This window comes from Acinonyx jubatus, chromosome B4, assembly GCF_027475565.1.
Source record: "Acinonyx jubatus isolate Ajub_Pintada_27869175 chromosome B4, VMU_Ajub_asm_v1.0, whole genome shotgun sequence".
Taxonomy (NCBI): domain Eukaryota; kingdom Metazoa; phylum Chordata; class Mammalia; order Carnivora; family Felidae; genus Acinonyx; species Acinonyx jubatus.
Window position 1 is genome coordinate 36817232 of NC_069387.1, and position 14107 is coordinate 36831338.

Genomic DNA, 14107 nt, shown 5'->3' on the forward strand with positions numbered 1-14107 from the left:
TATGTGAATTGTCTATTCCTGCTCTTTTTTTTTCCCAAGTAGGCTCTACACTCAATGTGGGGCTTGAACTCATGACCCTGAGATCAAGAGTCTCATGGTCTATGAGCTGAGCTCAGCCAGATGCCCCTGTTTCTGCTCTTAACATGTGTTTTTATATTTCAGAAATATATCAGCCTAATTCCAGGGAACATTAACTATTGAAAATCAGGGAATTTTCAGAACCGGTAAAGAAGAAAATTCACGGGAATCCAGGGCACAGCAATGGAAGGCAGAAAGAAAAGTCTCTCCTCACCTGCTGGGGAGATTGAGGAGAGAGTCAATGAGCCTGGACCCAGCAATGTTTAAGGGCTCTGACAGTGGAGTACAAACCCCCTCCGAAACTGGGAGGGGTGGCTTATGAGAAATCTGTCCACTGTCCTTGGCCCAATTCTGCAGTTTTCCCCTCCAGGCATCGGCTATGCCTCCCAGATGATTGTCATCCTCCTCAACATCTACTACATCATTGTCCTGGCCTGGGCCCTCTTCTACCTCTTTAGCAGCTTCACCATCGACCTTCCCTGGGGAAGCTGCCACCATGAGTGGAACACAGGTAAGGTCATCTCTAGAGAGTCCATTTCTAAACACCACATTAGCCAAGACCGAGATTATCCTTATGTCCTGAGTATCCCCAACCGTAACTTGGCACACACTAGAAGTCTGCCAAGTAGGTCATGGAAATCTTGGATCAGAAGTCAGAGTGAGAATTCACCAGCATCACAGGAAAAATGTCACAGACTTAAAAAAAAATTGTGTGTCAACTATACTCAAATTAAAAAAATGATAATGGGGGCACCTGGGTGGCTCAGTTGGTTAAGCGTCCGACTTCGGCTCAGGTCATGATCTTGCGGTTCGTGAGTTCGAGCCCTGCGTCAGGCTCTGTGCTGATGCCTTGGAGCCTGGAGCCTGCTTTGGATTCTGTGTCTCCCTCTCTTTCTGCCCCTCCCCTGCTCATGCTCTGTCTCTCCCTGTCTCTAAAAAATAAATAAATGTTAAAAAAATTTTTTTAAAAATAATGCATTCAACTCATGTATTATGAAAGCATGTGTTATGCAAATAGAATTGATTCCTTTCTATGTAGTTTAGGCATTTACTTATTTCAATTTGAAGTGTGATTACTTAGGTGTATATATGTATTGTTTGTCCATTAGTTTTCTTTCTCATGGCTTCTTTCTGATACTATCCTAGGTCTTTCTAACTCACAGGTCATCTGGACTTAACCAGAGAATAAACTGTTTTGTATGTCTTCATTACAATTTGTAGTAACAATTAATTTCTCCTGTGCTTATAAGATTGCATGTGACTCTCTCGTAAGACAACAAGAACCACCTATGGCCATAGAACTGCTGAGTCTATTTGACTGAAAGTAACAACAATTAAAAATCCCTAGTGCCGTCCAAGAGAACTTATCGGTGATAATGACAGTGTTCTCTGTACTATCCAGCGTGGTGGCTGCTAGCTACGTGCGGTTACTGAGGACTTGAAATGTGCCTAGTGTGTGTGAGGAACCAAATTTTAAAACTTGTATTTAATTTTAATGAGCTTAAACGCGAACATCCACATGTAGCTGGAAAATACCCTATTGGACAGCACAGATGGAGAGCTGTCCTGCTTGGACCCTCAGCACTACAACTCTCAGTGCTGATCCGTCACCAAGGCCCTATATGTGCCATGATTAATTTTTTGTTGTTATTCAGGTAGGGTAGTCAGTTCTGAACTGGAGTCTGAGTCTTTTTCTTGCCAGGGAGGCACATTTTGCAATGTTTAGCAAGGCCCCTCTTGTCCTCAAACTTTTGATCCCTTCCTAGGCATTCTTTTGCTGATCTCTGCCACCTTCATTCCACCATTTTGCAAGTGAAGAGTCAAATCTTGGAGCTTCCTCCCCTGATGCCCCAAGATTCAATAGGTTTCCTTTCTTCTTGGCCTTTAAAGTTAATTTATTTTTGAGAGAGAGAGACAGCAAGCGAGGAAGGGGCAGAGCAAGGAGGGGCTTGAGTGAATCCAAGCAGGCTCTATGCTGTGAGTGCAGACCCAGACACCAGGCTCGAACTCATGAACCATGAGATCATGACCTGAGTGGAAATCAAGAGTTGGCTACCCAACCGACTGAGCCACGCAGGCACCCCGTGTTCTTAAATACATGTAGTATTACCTGCACTGAGCCCTGACTCTACTGTGGCACTTGCCTTACTTTTGGGCTGTTGGTCTGGTTTTCCCACAGGTCAGCAAGATCTTGAGGACAGAAAAGGTATCTTTATCTCTGTATCCTTTGTGACTAGCACAGTGCTGCCTACCTCATAAGCACTTGAAAAAATATTCGTCAGATCACTCCAATTTTATTTTATTTTTTAAAGTTTATTTACTTATTTTGAGAGAGAGAGAGAGAGAGAGAGAGAGAGAGAGAGAGAGTGAGGTAGGGGCAGATAGAGAAGGAGAGAATCCCAAGCAGGCTCCAAATTGTCAGTGCAGAGCCTGATGTGGGGCTCAAACTCACAAATGGCAAGATCATGACCTGAGCTGAAATCAAGAGCTGGACCCTTAACCAAATGAGCCACCCAGGTGGCCGGATGAGTCCAATTTTAAAAACCTTTTTTATTCTAATATCTTCTTTATCATATATTCTTTCTTTCTTTCTTTCTTTCTTTCTTTCTTTCTTTCTTTCTTTCTTTCTTCCCTCCTCCCTTCTTTCCTTCAACCCTCATTCATTCATTCATTCATTCATTCATATATTCTAATGATGCTGAAATCACCCTTGACAACCAGCTTGTCAGACAGTGATTTGATCCAGATTTCAGGGGAGTTCCTTTTGTAAAAATGTTGCAAATTTTTGGTGGCCTAGGGCTTTTGCTTCAGGGCACTTTCAGGCCTATATACCTTTGGGTTGACTGGAGGATCTCTGAGACAATTCTGAGGAAAATTCAATTCCTGAGCCTTTTGCTTGGCATTTTTGACATTTCTCCTAGTGAGTCTGGTTTTACTCAGAGCCTAGCATCTTTCATATACAGGACATCTTGTCCTGTCAAGATGAAACAATACTTTTCTGGGTGTGCAGAAGCTTCAAGGAGAGAGAAAGGGTTTAGTGAAAAGAATGCTTGATTTACATTCATTCAACAGATATTTAATAGAGCTCCTACTATGTGCCAGGCTCTGTTCTAAGCAGTGGGGTTACGAAAATGCACAAAAACAAAGCTCCCTGCCCTCATGGAATTTTTGTTCTAGTGGCAAGACACATACCATAAACAAAATAAATGATTAATATGTATTATGTTCAAAGAAGTGCTAGGGAGAAAAGTAAAACAGGGAGGAAGGATTGGGAGTTTTAGGGGTGGGAGTTGTCATTTTAAATAGAGTCATCAGGGAAGGTCATACTGAGAGGACATAGGACTAATGCTCTGAAGGAGGTGGGGGAATCAGCCACTCAGATTTCAGGGGCAAACACTAGGTAGAAGGACCAACCAGTGCAAAGGCCCTGAGGTGGCCCTGTGCCTATAGCATCCAGGGAACAGCAAGGGGGTCGGTGTAGCTGGAGCATTTGACTGGGGGAGAACTGGGAAAGGAGGACAGAAGTGATGGAGGTAGATTGAAAAGGGCCTTGGAGGCAATTATAGGGGTTATAGCTTTTTTCTCTGTATGGGATGAGAAGCTCATTGGAGAGCTTTAAAGTGAGACATGACATAAAGCCACTTAAATTTTAACAAAATCATTCTGGCTGCTGTGTGGAGATTTGGCTAAGGAGGCAGGAGTAGAAACTGAAGGCCAGTCTAGGAGCCAGGGAAGGATGAAAATCTGCAGGGTTTTCATAGGGTGCTGGTAGTGGTAATGAAAAAGGTCAGATTCTAGGTAAGATTTTGATAGTAAAACATATAATTTGCTGAGCTGGATTCTAGCCCTTGCTTCGTCATTTATGAGCTGGAACCGGCCATTTCTAAGAAGATTCACTTTCTTCATGTGTATGATGGGGAAACACTATCTTAATATCTCTAGGATTATTATACTAACACAACGTATAAAAGAATGTGAGCCCCATTGTGAAACTCCAATGTCAGATGCAGATAGTTAAGAACCACTACTTACTGGGCACTTTGCACTCATATTTTCATTTAGTCCCCTGTCAATCCCACAACTGGATATCACTACATGCATTCTAGAATTGAGGGAAGCGAAGTTAGAGAGCCACACGGCAAATAACCAGAGGGTCAGGATTCAAGCCAGAACTTTCTAACTTGTGTCTGTGCTCTTGGCCACTCTGCTCCATCTTTTCCCTAGAAAGCACTTTTATGATCCCTCAAAGGTTGTGACTTTACACAAGACAGTGACCTAGAAATATTTGTATACTTTGAAGAAGATGTCATGTGGAATATCTTTCCTGATGCCATCTGATCATGCTTTAGTAAGAATATGTACCCAAACATTTAGAAGCCCACACGTACAGTCCTGTGGGGGAAGGTGAAGTAAGCTTATTGAGTTCATCTTGTGTTCGAGGATGTTTTGTTTGGACAACTTCAGCCTGGTTCATTCCAAAGACCTTACCTTCCCCATGACTCTCTCTAGTCATGCCAAATATTCAATGATCTTTTTCTTGCTTCCTTCCCTGGGACCCACGGGTAGACTCCTGTGTAGAGTTCCAGAGGACCAATGGCTCCCTGAATGTGACCTCTGAGAATGCCACGTCTCCTGTCATCGAGTTCTGGGAGTAAGTGAGGCCCCTCTCCCCATCCCAGTGTGGGTTGTGTTCAAAAGAAGGGCACAGGGATGGGCTCATGCAGGGCTGACCCTCAGGGGACCGCAAGAAAAGAATTTCCACGTCCTTCTTTGGTGGCCTAAGTGGTCACCTAAGTGGCCTTTTTTCTGGTGTGCTTGTATTTGTGGTTAATGCAGAATTTGTTTCAGAGATGAGAATTTTGCAACTCTCCTCAGGCTGTGCCTGCCTCTCCTCTCCCACGTGCCCATGTGCATGTTAGCACACATGCATGTGTGTGCACACTCCTAACCCCTCCTCCCTTCTGCTGCATGCATATTGCCTCTTAGCCCCCCTCCCTAATGTTGATAATGACCTAGGACATGATTCCTAATATCAAAACATCCTGAAACCCTGGTTGAGAAGATGTGTGTTTGCACCTCCCTCTCTAGGTTAAATTGGTACTCAGCCTCCCAGAGCAAACTTACCTGGGAACAGTTTATATTTGCCTCCCTTTATATCTACCCCCATCTCTGGGCAAAGGAGAGCCTCATGGATCTGAGTGAAAAGAGCTGACAAGCCTTTGGACAAGAGCCTGGAGGCATGGCTCCACTGCCTGAGACACACGGGCTACAAAACTGAGGCTGGCAGCAAAAGTGGAGCCCGGCTCAACCTTCTCTCCCCAGGAGGCGGGTCCTGAAGATCTCCGATGGCATCCAACACCTGGGGGCCCTGCGTTGGGAGCTGGCCTTATGCCTCCTGCTCGCCTGGGTCATCTGCTACTTCTGCATCTGGAAGGGGGTCAAGTCCACGGGCAAGGTCCGTGCTGGAGAGCTCCTGGCCCCTCTCATCCCAGGACTCCCTGTCCTCCCTGGGGGCCTGGTCACCCAGGAGTTCTCCTAAGCTGTAACCTGGTCAGGGATGGGAGGGAATGATCTCGCCAAAATTTTGTGTGGCTCCCTTCCTTGATTCTGTGTCTCTCCTTGATTCAATCCTGTGGACTCTGGTACATGGGGAAATGGAGTGGAAAGGAGGGGGAGAGGAAGGCAGGAAGGACACTTCCAGATCTGTGGAATGTGATCTTGCAATACACCACGTGTGGGGGCACACTGCAAACTGGACACAGTTCGTGGCTCTTGTTTCACCCAACAGTTCTTGGGAGAAAGAATCTGCCCGAGACTGTTAATCTTAAAACGATTCTCAACCACCCTGAGAACCTGGGTTGGGGGGCACTCTTTGCCTTGGGTGTACAAGGTATGAGAGGGCTTTCTGAGTTCTTCTGGACTCTTGCCCTGGAGGCCTCCAACAAGGCTTCCTTCGTAATCTGGCTGCCCGGGTGTGCTAAGCTCGTAAGCTCTGTGAGGACAAGGATCATGTGTTACAGAGTTTTCATACCTGACAACCCTTGCCGTAATTCTAAGCACACTTGGTGGGAGAATGCCTGAGTTCATTCAGTCACTCGACAAGTATTTACTGGGTATGTGTCAGGAGGAGGGTGGGTACTTTAAGTGGGAGGGAGAAAGGGATAAGGGAGGTTGCGGTTTATGGCAGAGGGCAGATGGAGCTGAACAGCTGCAGGGGTTGGGTGGGGGAGGAGAGAAACTCTCTTGACCTCTTCTGTGAGTGTGGGGGAGCTCCGGCCTCCTGACTCTGCTGCTGGATCACCAGGTCCTTCCTTCCAAACTCACAGGTTCCTTGTGTTTCATCTGCCCTCTGGCCAGGTGGTGTACTTCACAGCCACATTCCCTTACCTCATGCTGGTGGTCCTGTTAATTCGAGGGGTGACGCTGCCTGGGGCAGCCCAAGGAATTCAGTTTTACCTGTACCCAAACCTCACGCGTCTGTGGGATCCCCAGGTAAGAAGCCACAGACAAGGGCCATCAGGTGGCCCTGGAGGCTGTTTCCGTGCACTGTGGTCCGGAATCCCTGCTCCCAGCCCAAACCCCAAGGCATCCATGGTGGCGTAGGGGGGCTCCAGACATGTGTCAGCAGCTGTTTGTGGTCCCTGCTTGGCTCACACCTCTCAGGGCTGCCTGAGATGTGTCCCTCGGGGCCTTTTACTCACAGGTGGCGGCCCTTTCCCCACCGTCTATCCCGTCCCCTTTTTGCACTTTTTTTCTCTTGGTGATCTTTCACACTGAGCTTCCTCTCTATTTCTTCACCCTCCACCAGCTCCTCTGGTTCCCTCCCTGTGGTCACGTGGCCCATTCTGAGGTGTCCCGGGCCCCTCCCAGCCAGCTGGGCTGGTATTGAGTTTCCTGTCAGTTGTCAAGAGGCCCCTGCCTCTTCCCTCCCCTTTGGCCCTTCCTTTGTGCCCACACTCTGTCTGCTTCAGCCAGCTTCCTCGTGGCTTGGCGCAGGGAGGGGGGTGGTGCTGCTTGCTGACTGGAGGGGTTTGTAAAGCAGGGCCTGAAATAAGAAGCCACTGCCTCTGACGGGTTTCTTATCTTCTCATGTTTGGCAGCCATTTTGAAAGCTGGCAAAGCCAGGAGGTGTCGAGGGCCGGAGGGGAGCGTGGGTAAGCTCCACCCCAGAGCCCCTAAAATGTGTTGCCCAGCTACGTGCCCCGCCTCTGCCTCCCTGGCATGGAGGTCGCCCTCCCTGGGGAGCATGTACAATTTAGAGATCCTCCCCTCGGGTCCTGGAGGAGTTCTCTGAGTTTGGAAAGGGTCCCTGAGGAGACATAGGGCGGGAGGCTCCCAGCACAAAAAAGACTAACCGTTGGATGGCTTTGCAAACATCATAAATAATGCGGTACCAGCACATTCCCTGAAACTGCCCAGGGGGAATAAGAGCAAAGGGAGCGGCACACAGTTCCACACTTTCCTCTGGGGCTGGGCGCTCAGCCCATGCAGAAGCAATGGGTCCCCATGATACAGAATTTTGGGTGATCCAGCAGCTGAATTTTTCTTAGGCCTTCCAGCCACCCCAGCCGAGTTAAGTTCTCCCATCCCAAGTTCTACCGGGCCTGCTGTGGCTCCCAGAAGTAGCCAGAGCACTTGCATTCAAAACCTCCCCCAGGGAATCCATAGCCTTGCATCCTAGGTATTGCTCAGTGACCTGGGGGGATATGGGCTTATCCCACCCTCCCCCATTTCTTAAACATAGTGGAGGTGCAGATTGCTGTGGCGTCAGCTCCATGTGAGGCACAAAGGCTGTAGTCAGGCTTTGGAACAAACCATAAAACTGTAGGTGTTGGCGCTAAAAGGACCTCAGAGATCATCTAGTGCAAACTCCTCATTGAACAGATGAGCAAACAAGGCCCAAGGTCACACAGCAAGTAAGTGGCTGGCCAAACAAAGTGTATTTTTATTTTGTGAATCATAAGCACTTTGACTTATCTGGGACCAAAGTGTTGTGGTGGAGAGTCCACAGCGAACAGGAGGTCATGGGGGCAGAGTTGAAGGACAGCTTTGAAGGCCAAGGGTAGACTCTGGCTTGGGTCTGTTGTGCAGGAGAGCTCCGTTGTCGTTCTGGAGCAGCAGAGGTGTGAACCAGTCGTGAAACCGCACAGTCTGCCTTTGTTGGGAGGTCAGGGTGGGAAGGAAGGGCTGTGTTCAGGCGGGGAGACAGGCAGGTAGGCTGACACAGAACTAACTAGGAGAGAGGGGTCTGGGATTTCTGGAATGGATTTATTATGGCTTCTGTGATCAGTGCCTCATTTGTCCTGATCAGCTATTTATAGCCAACAACTATTGAGTGCTAACTATATCCCTGTCATTGTTAAGAGGCTTACATCCATTATTATAGCTTATCCTCACAACAGATCAATGAAGTATCCTCATTTCATAGATAGGAAATGAAGACTTAGAGAGTTTAATGAATTTTCCATCTTCATGTCTGCAACTGGAAGCTGGGCCCGAATGCTGACAAATCCCATATACTTTATGATCTCTCTTTTAAAAAAAAAAATTGTTAATGTTTATTTATTTTTGAGAGAGACAGAGTGCAAGCAAGGGAGGGGCAGAGAGAGAGGGGGACACAGAATCCAAAGTGGGCTCCAGGCTCCAAGCTGTCATCACAGAGTGGGGCTAGAACCCACAAACCGCGAGATCATGACCTGAGCGGAAGTCATACGCTTAACCGACTGAGCCACCCAGGTGCCCCTACTTTAGGATCTCTTGAAAGCAAAGTCCCATCTGCACATCTTGGTTTTTCTCACAGCTCATTCATTCAGCAAAAATTTCTTGAGCATTCATTATGCAGCAGGTCTGTTCTAGGTGTAGCGTTTGTTGTAGAGTAGCTTCTAGCAAACATGAAGAAGGTGGACCAGATAGCCTTCAACTCTGAGCGTTAATAAAGTCACGACTCCGGGTCTGGGTTACCGCAGGGAATAAAACCTCTTTTAATCTGCCTCTGGGATATTACCCTTCCAACCCCAGCCAGCTGTAGGCTGTGCAGATAGCATGTGTCTTCCTGGTCCTCTGAAGCCATGAGGAAGGAGATGTTTCAAGAGCCAGGCTTGGTCTGGGCTTCCCAGCAGCCTCACTGGCAGCCAGGTCCTGGTCTCATGCTGCAGGAAGCCTTTGTTGTCAGCGAACAGAGCAGCGGCCTGCAGGTGTGATGCTCCTGCCAGAGCCCTAATTGAATGTAGTTGGCACTCCCCAGGAAGTGCGATAATTCCAACTGGCATTTGCCTGGCACTTGAGAACGGTGCAAAATTCCTGCTAGCCAACACAAAGACCAAAGACATCTCTCTCTGCCAAGCAGTTGGTCTGGGAGTGGGGAGACAGGCAGAGACAATGCTGGGTTGATCTGGCTTTCTCCTCTCTTTCTGCCAGGCTTGCTGTGTGTCAGGCAGGTCACGGACTCTCTTCGTGTTCCCTGGGGCTCGTCTCTTTCACGTTGAGGAGTGGATCCTGGAAACTCAGGACTCTACTGGGCGCTTGTTTCTTTCCCTCGCCTGGCCCTCTGTCCTGCTGCACTTCCATAGATGGATGGGGCAGCAGGCTGAGGGTACAGTGTCCAAAGAGCCCTTGTGGAGCCTTTTAAAGCCCTATGTTAAGCTATTCTAATGAAGGGTCTGTTAAGGGAAGAGGTTGGGTCCATTGATTAGAACGAGTCTTTTTATTTTGACATCGTACATTGAGATCTATGGGACCTCATCATTACTGAAAGGCGAGTTGCCTTTTTAAAATAACAACAACAACAACAACAACAACAAACAGCAGCAACAGCTAACACATTTATTACGTGCTTACTGTTTGCCAGGCACGTAACTGGTTACATGACACAGGGTGGTCCCCACACAACCCTGCGAGTTTGCCGTTAGCTTCATTTTGCTGAAGAAGAAATGGAAGCTAAGAAAACTTAACAAATTTGCCCTAACCCACAAAACTAGCACATGGGGGAGCCTGGGTTTCATTCCAGGTACTTTAGAAGTCTGCTGTGTTGATGACCATGATATAAATCATCCAAAGAATATGAATTTGAGAGTTTTAAGGGATGCTTTTATTATTCCAGAAGGTGGGATAGGGAACTAATATTTATGTGTTAGGTATTTCATATATATTATTTTATTTGTTGTTATACCCATTGCCCTGATGAGAAAAGCAAGGTTCAGGGAGGTTAAGTGACTTGCCCAAGATCACATAGCTAGTAATGAATAGAGTTAAGAATTGAACCCAGTTCAATTTGACTCCAAAGCCCAGGCTTTTTCCATTGCACACTATTGCCGTCCTAAAAATACTGAATATAATAGTCCTTGGGATTGAACTCAAAGTTGGAAACGTCTCTCCTGGATCTTCTAGAGGTCTCTGTCTTTCTCTGCTCCCCCAAAGACCTCTTTTTTGCCCACATTCCACCAGGTGTTTTTCACACTTGTCTTATTCTCGATCAGACCTCTATTTCAACCAAAGACACACTGGGGTTTTGCTTTAGAAGCCAGGGCTGCTGGCGTGGTCAGGGAGCGGGTCGCCTGTGGCGGGGAACAGGACAGCTTGCTCTGCTTGTCCCTGTGGCCCTTCCTCTGACCCCACTGCTCTCCCCATCCCAGCAGGCCTGTCAGGCTGCAGCTGGGCCAAGAGCAGGGGGCTTGCCAAGCTCCCCAGGAGGGGGCTTTTGTCAGAGGCACCGGGTCTGCCCCTTGCCCTCCGAACTCTCAGACCTCCTGCTGCATTTTTTTCTGTGTTCTCATTAACCTCTGTTCCCACCCCAGTCTTAGTCTGTCCTCCTCAGGGCAGGGTGAACTGCCAAGGCACAATTTTTCTTATTTTTTTCTTCCCGAACCCAAGTTCGCGAAACCTCATCACCATGGGATCTGCAGCCCGTGCCTGTGTGTGGGCAGCTGCAGAATGTCTGAGGGCACTGGAGGGTTTCCCTGGTAACTTGTGGGTCAGTCTGCACCCTGTGCACTGCCAGGCACAGGGAACAAACTTGGAAGATCTGACACTGGGCAGGCTCTCGGGCCATATCCTGGATGACCTGATGGGGAGAGATCGCGGGGGTCCGTGGCTGTGAGCCCCCGGGTAGATCAGGGCGTCTCCCAGCCCTCCATGTCTGTGCCTGGGTCAGGCCTCTCCCCACAGGCTCAGAGCCTCTTGCTGCAAGGCGCTGCGAATGACCTGCTGAGTGAACAGGAACGAAATAGAACAGAGTGACCTCCGGTCACTGAGTTTTCCTGCAGTGACCATTCTCACAGGCTCTGTGGGGGCACTTTTAGAAGAAAAAGCTTTGAGACATCTCAAAGGAGCAAATGGAGGACCCAAGGCACCCCCTCAAATGTCCGTGGCATCACACCGAATTTTGTGAGCCCCTCCTTCTCGTCCTCAGTTTCATTCCTAACTTTTCCTTCTCTAGCTTCTGAAATAAATCCCGAAACTGCCCCTCCTTTTCCCATTATAATTTGCTGTCAGGTTTAAAAAAGTTTTCCTGGTGTTTCCATCTTTGTGTGCTATTTCCTTGTTAGCCAGGGACCCTTCTGGATCTTCGACTGTGCTGCTTGCTGCTGACGCCTTTTCCCTGGTGGCAACTCCCACCTCGCGGAATACCTTGGGGACAGGGTTCACAGCGAGCAGAAGGGGCAGGAGACTGGAGATGGTCTCCTTTTTTCTTCACCAGCTTTCCCTGTGCTGTCCTGCTTCCCACAGAAATGGGACTATAACCAGAGGACTGAGTGCCCTGGATGGGTCCCTGATGCCAGTTCTCAGGGGCAGTGATTCCCACATCTGGCTGACATTAGGATCATTCAGGAAGCTCTGAAAATAATACAGATTTCTGAGTTCTCCTTCAGTCCTAGAGATCCAGTATCTCAACTGGGGCTTGCCAAGGGGTCCCTGAGACCCACCACAATGCTGAGGAAAATGGGCACTTGGGTGGGGGCGAGTGTGACCAGAAAGCAAGGGAGGTTGGGGGCCGCGGAGATGGTTAGTGAGGCAGGGAGAGGTAGGTGAGGGACTGAGGAGCTTTGGACAGACAGAAGCTGAGGTTCTGGTGGATGTGGGCATTGGGAGCTTGACATGGAGGTAAGGAGAGCAGGGGCCTACTTGGGAGCTGCTAGGGCAGGGCTGGGCAGAGACCAGAAATGGCGAACACAGAGATGGTAGGACACCTGCCTGGTGATTTCTGCGCCCGTAGCTTAGTGCTCCTTTGTGGTGCTCACATCCTCTGAAGACGGGAGGTGCCTGGGGAGGGTCTGTGGCCCCAGGACCCCACCTCCTGCAGATCTGCAGAGTTGCCTAGTTCTGTTCGCCTTGATGTTCTTTCTCTTTGGGATGTTATTGTAGCTGTTGAATCTAAATCATAACATGCCGGGGCTGGGTCAGCCAGCTGAGACAACAGTAACAACCATGCCCTATGTTTAGCCACAGAGCTCCTTCCCACCCCCACCCCACCTCCCCCCCCCCCCCCCCCCCCCACCGAGGAGTACAAAGCCCTTACAGATGCATTTCTATTCATCCTCTTGACTTGGTCAGCTGCGGACTACTTTCTGTTTTTCAGATAGCAGATTTTGAGGCACACAGGGGCAAAGCCATATCTCATGTTGGCATTGATATTAAGGGCCTATATCTGTCCTTGGATTCCTTCTGAACTGGTCACACTGCCAGGAGGGGTGAGGATAGGGGGGAAGTGCAGGCAGAACCCAGAGCTGTATTTCTGTTATACAAAAGTTGGTGCTGGGTCTAGCCTAGTCCTAGGGCTCCTTCCCAGCCTCCTCCATTAAGGGTCCATTAGTCTTTTCCAATGCCCAATGCCCACGCCATCCTGGTAGTGCCCAAGAAACTCCATCTAGGGGCCCAGGAAGTAGAGCCCATTGGGACAGCAGGGTCACAGGCTGAGAGCAGGGTTCTCACCATTGCTAGCCAGTGTCTGGCTCAGCCATGGGCCTGTGTGCCCCCATGGAGCCCAGATGGCTTGGCTCTCCTGGAGTGCAACTTTCTTGCCTTTTCCCCGTGTAGGTATGGATGGATGCAGGCACCCAGATTTTCTTCTCCTTCGCCATCTGTCTAGGGTGCCTGACAGCCCTGGGCAGCTACAACAAGTACCACAACAACTGCTACAGGTGACTGGGGGCAGTGGGGCCCAGGCCACCAATCTGCCTCTCTCAACTGCCCCCCTCCAGCATGCTAGATCAAGGGTGATTTGGAGGGTGCACCAGCTCATGGATTCACCTTCCCCCTACTCGTCTTCACCCCATTTTCCAATGCCCCAGGGCCACAAGTTGCTGAAAGGAGCCAACTGCAGCACAGGCAGAGGGATTGCTTCCAAAGGCTGGGATAGTTGCAGTTGGCTGGGAAACCACAGCGAGGGCCCAACCCTCCGGCTAACGGAGAGGTTGGTGGGCTGAAGCCTAAGGAGTAATTCATCATATACAGTGGAACCTTGGCCTGACCTGCTTTGTACATTTGCCCCAACAAACACTGAATCCTTACCTATTTTTACCTCACTGCTCCCCTTCCCATGTCCCCTTCCCTCTGGTTCCCTACTTGGTTCATATCAGAGCATTCAAGCTAATTTCAATCTTAGCTAAAAAAAAAAAAAAAAAAAAAAAAAATCATGTCATGAATTACAAAATCAAATTTGGGGGATGGGAGTTATTTGTTGCTTGGGATTGTCTATGTCCATACCCTCCATATTAGTACGCCAAACTGAATTGTGTCCGAGTGGTAGCGTCCCAAGCGGTGTGGTGGCAATATGGCAGGGAGGGGAGGCCGTGTGGCAGTTTGTAGTTTTTAGACTAGCATTTTACTTCCTTAGAGCCTTATTCTTTCATGACTACCTTGACTGACTCCAAGTCTCAGCTAATGGAGTGGGCAGGGGGAGAGCAGAAGCTAATCCTGGCGGGCAGCCCCTCTCTGGCCTGCGTGAAGGGCTGGGGTGAGTGTCTGCCTGTCTGAGGGGCAGTGCTCCCAGTTCCTGTTGGCAACCCCTCTCTGACCCTGCCTGTCTCCGCCT

General features: G+C 49.0%; 1 protein-coding gene across 9 annotated transcripts in view; it reads left to right on the plus strand.

Annotated features, from left to right (window-relative positions):
- SLC6A13 (solute carrier family 6 member 13) overlaps positions 1 to 14107 on the plus strand; it is a 37938-nt gene that overhangs the window by 14578 nt on the left and 9253 nt on the right. For 6 of the 9 annotated variants that reach the window (XM_053225689.1, XM_053225687.1, XM_053225685.1 and 3 more), the window contains 5 exons: positions 436 to 589; positions 4645 to 4729; positions 5401 to 5533; positions 6436 to 6570; positions 13111 to 13214. In XM_053225689.1, coding sequence (XP_053081664.1) covers positions 436 to 589; positions 4645 to 4729; positions 5401 to 5533; positions 6436 to 6570; positions 13111 to 13214 — 611 coding nt within the window. The remainder of the gene's footprint in view (positions 1 to 435; positions 590 to 4644; positions 4730 to 5400; positions 5534 to 6435; positions 6571 to 13110; positions 13215 to 14107) is intronic. The other 3 variants (XM_027074002.2, XM_053225690.1, XM_027074003.2) reach the window with 1 other exon arrangement.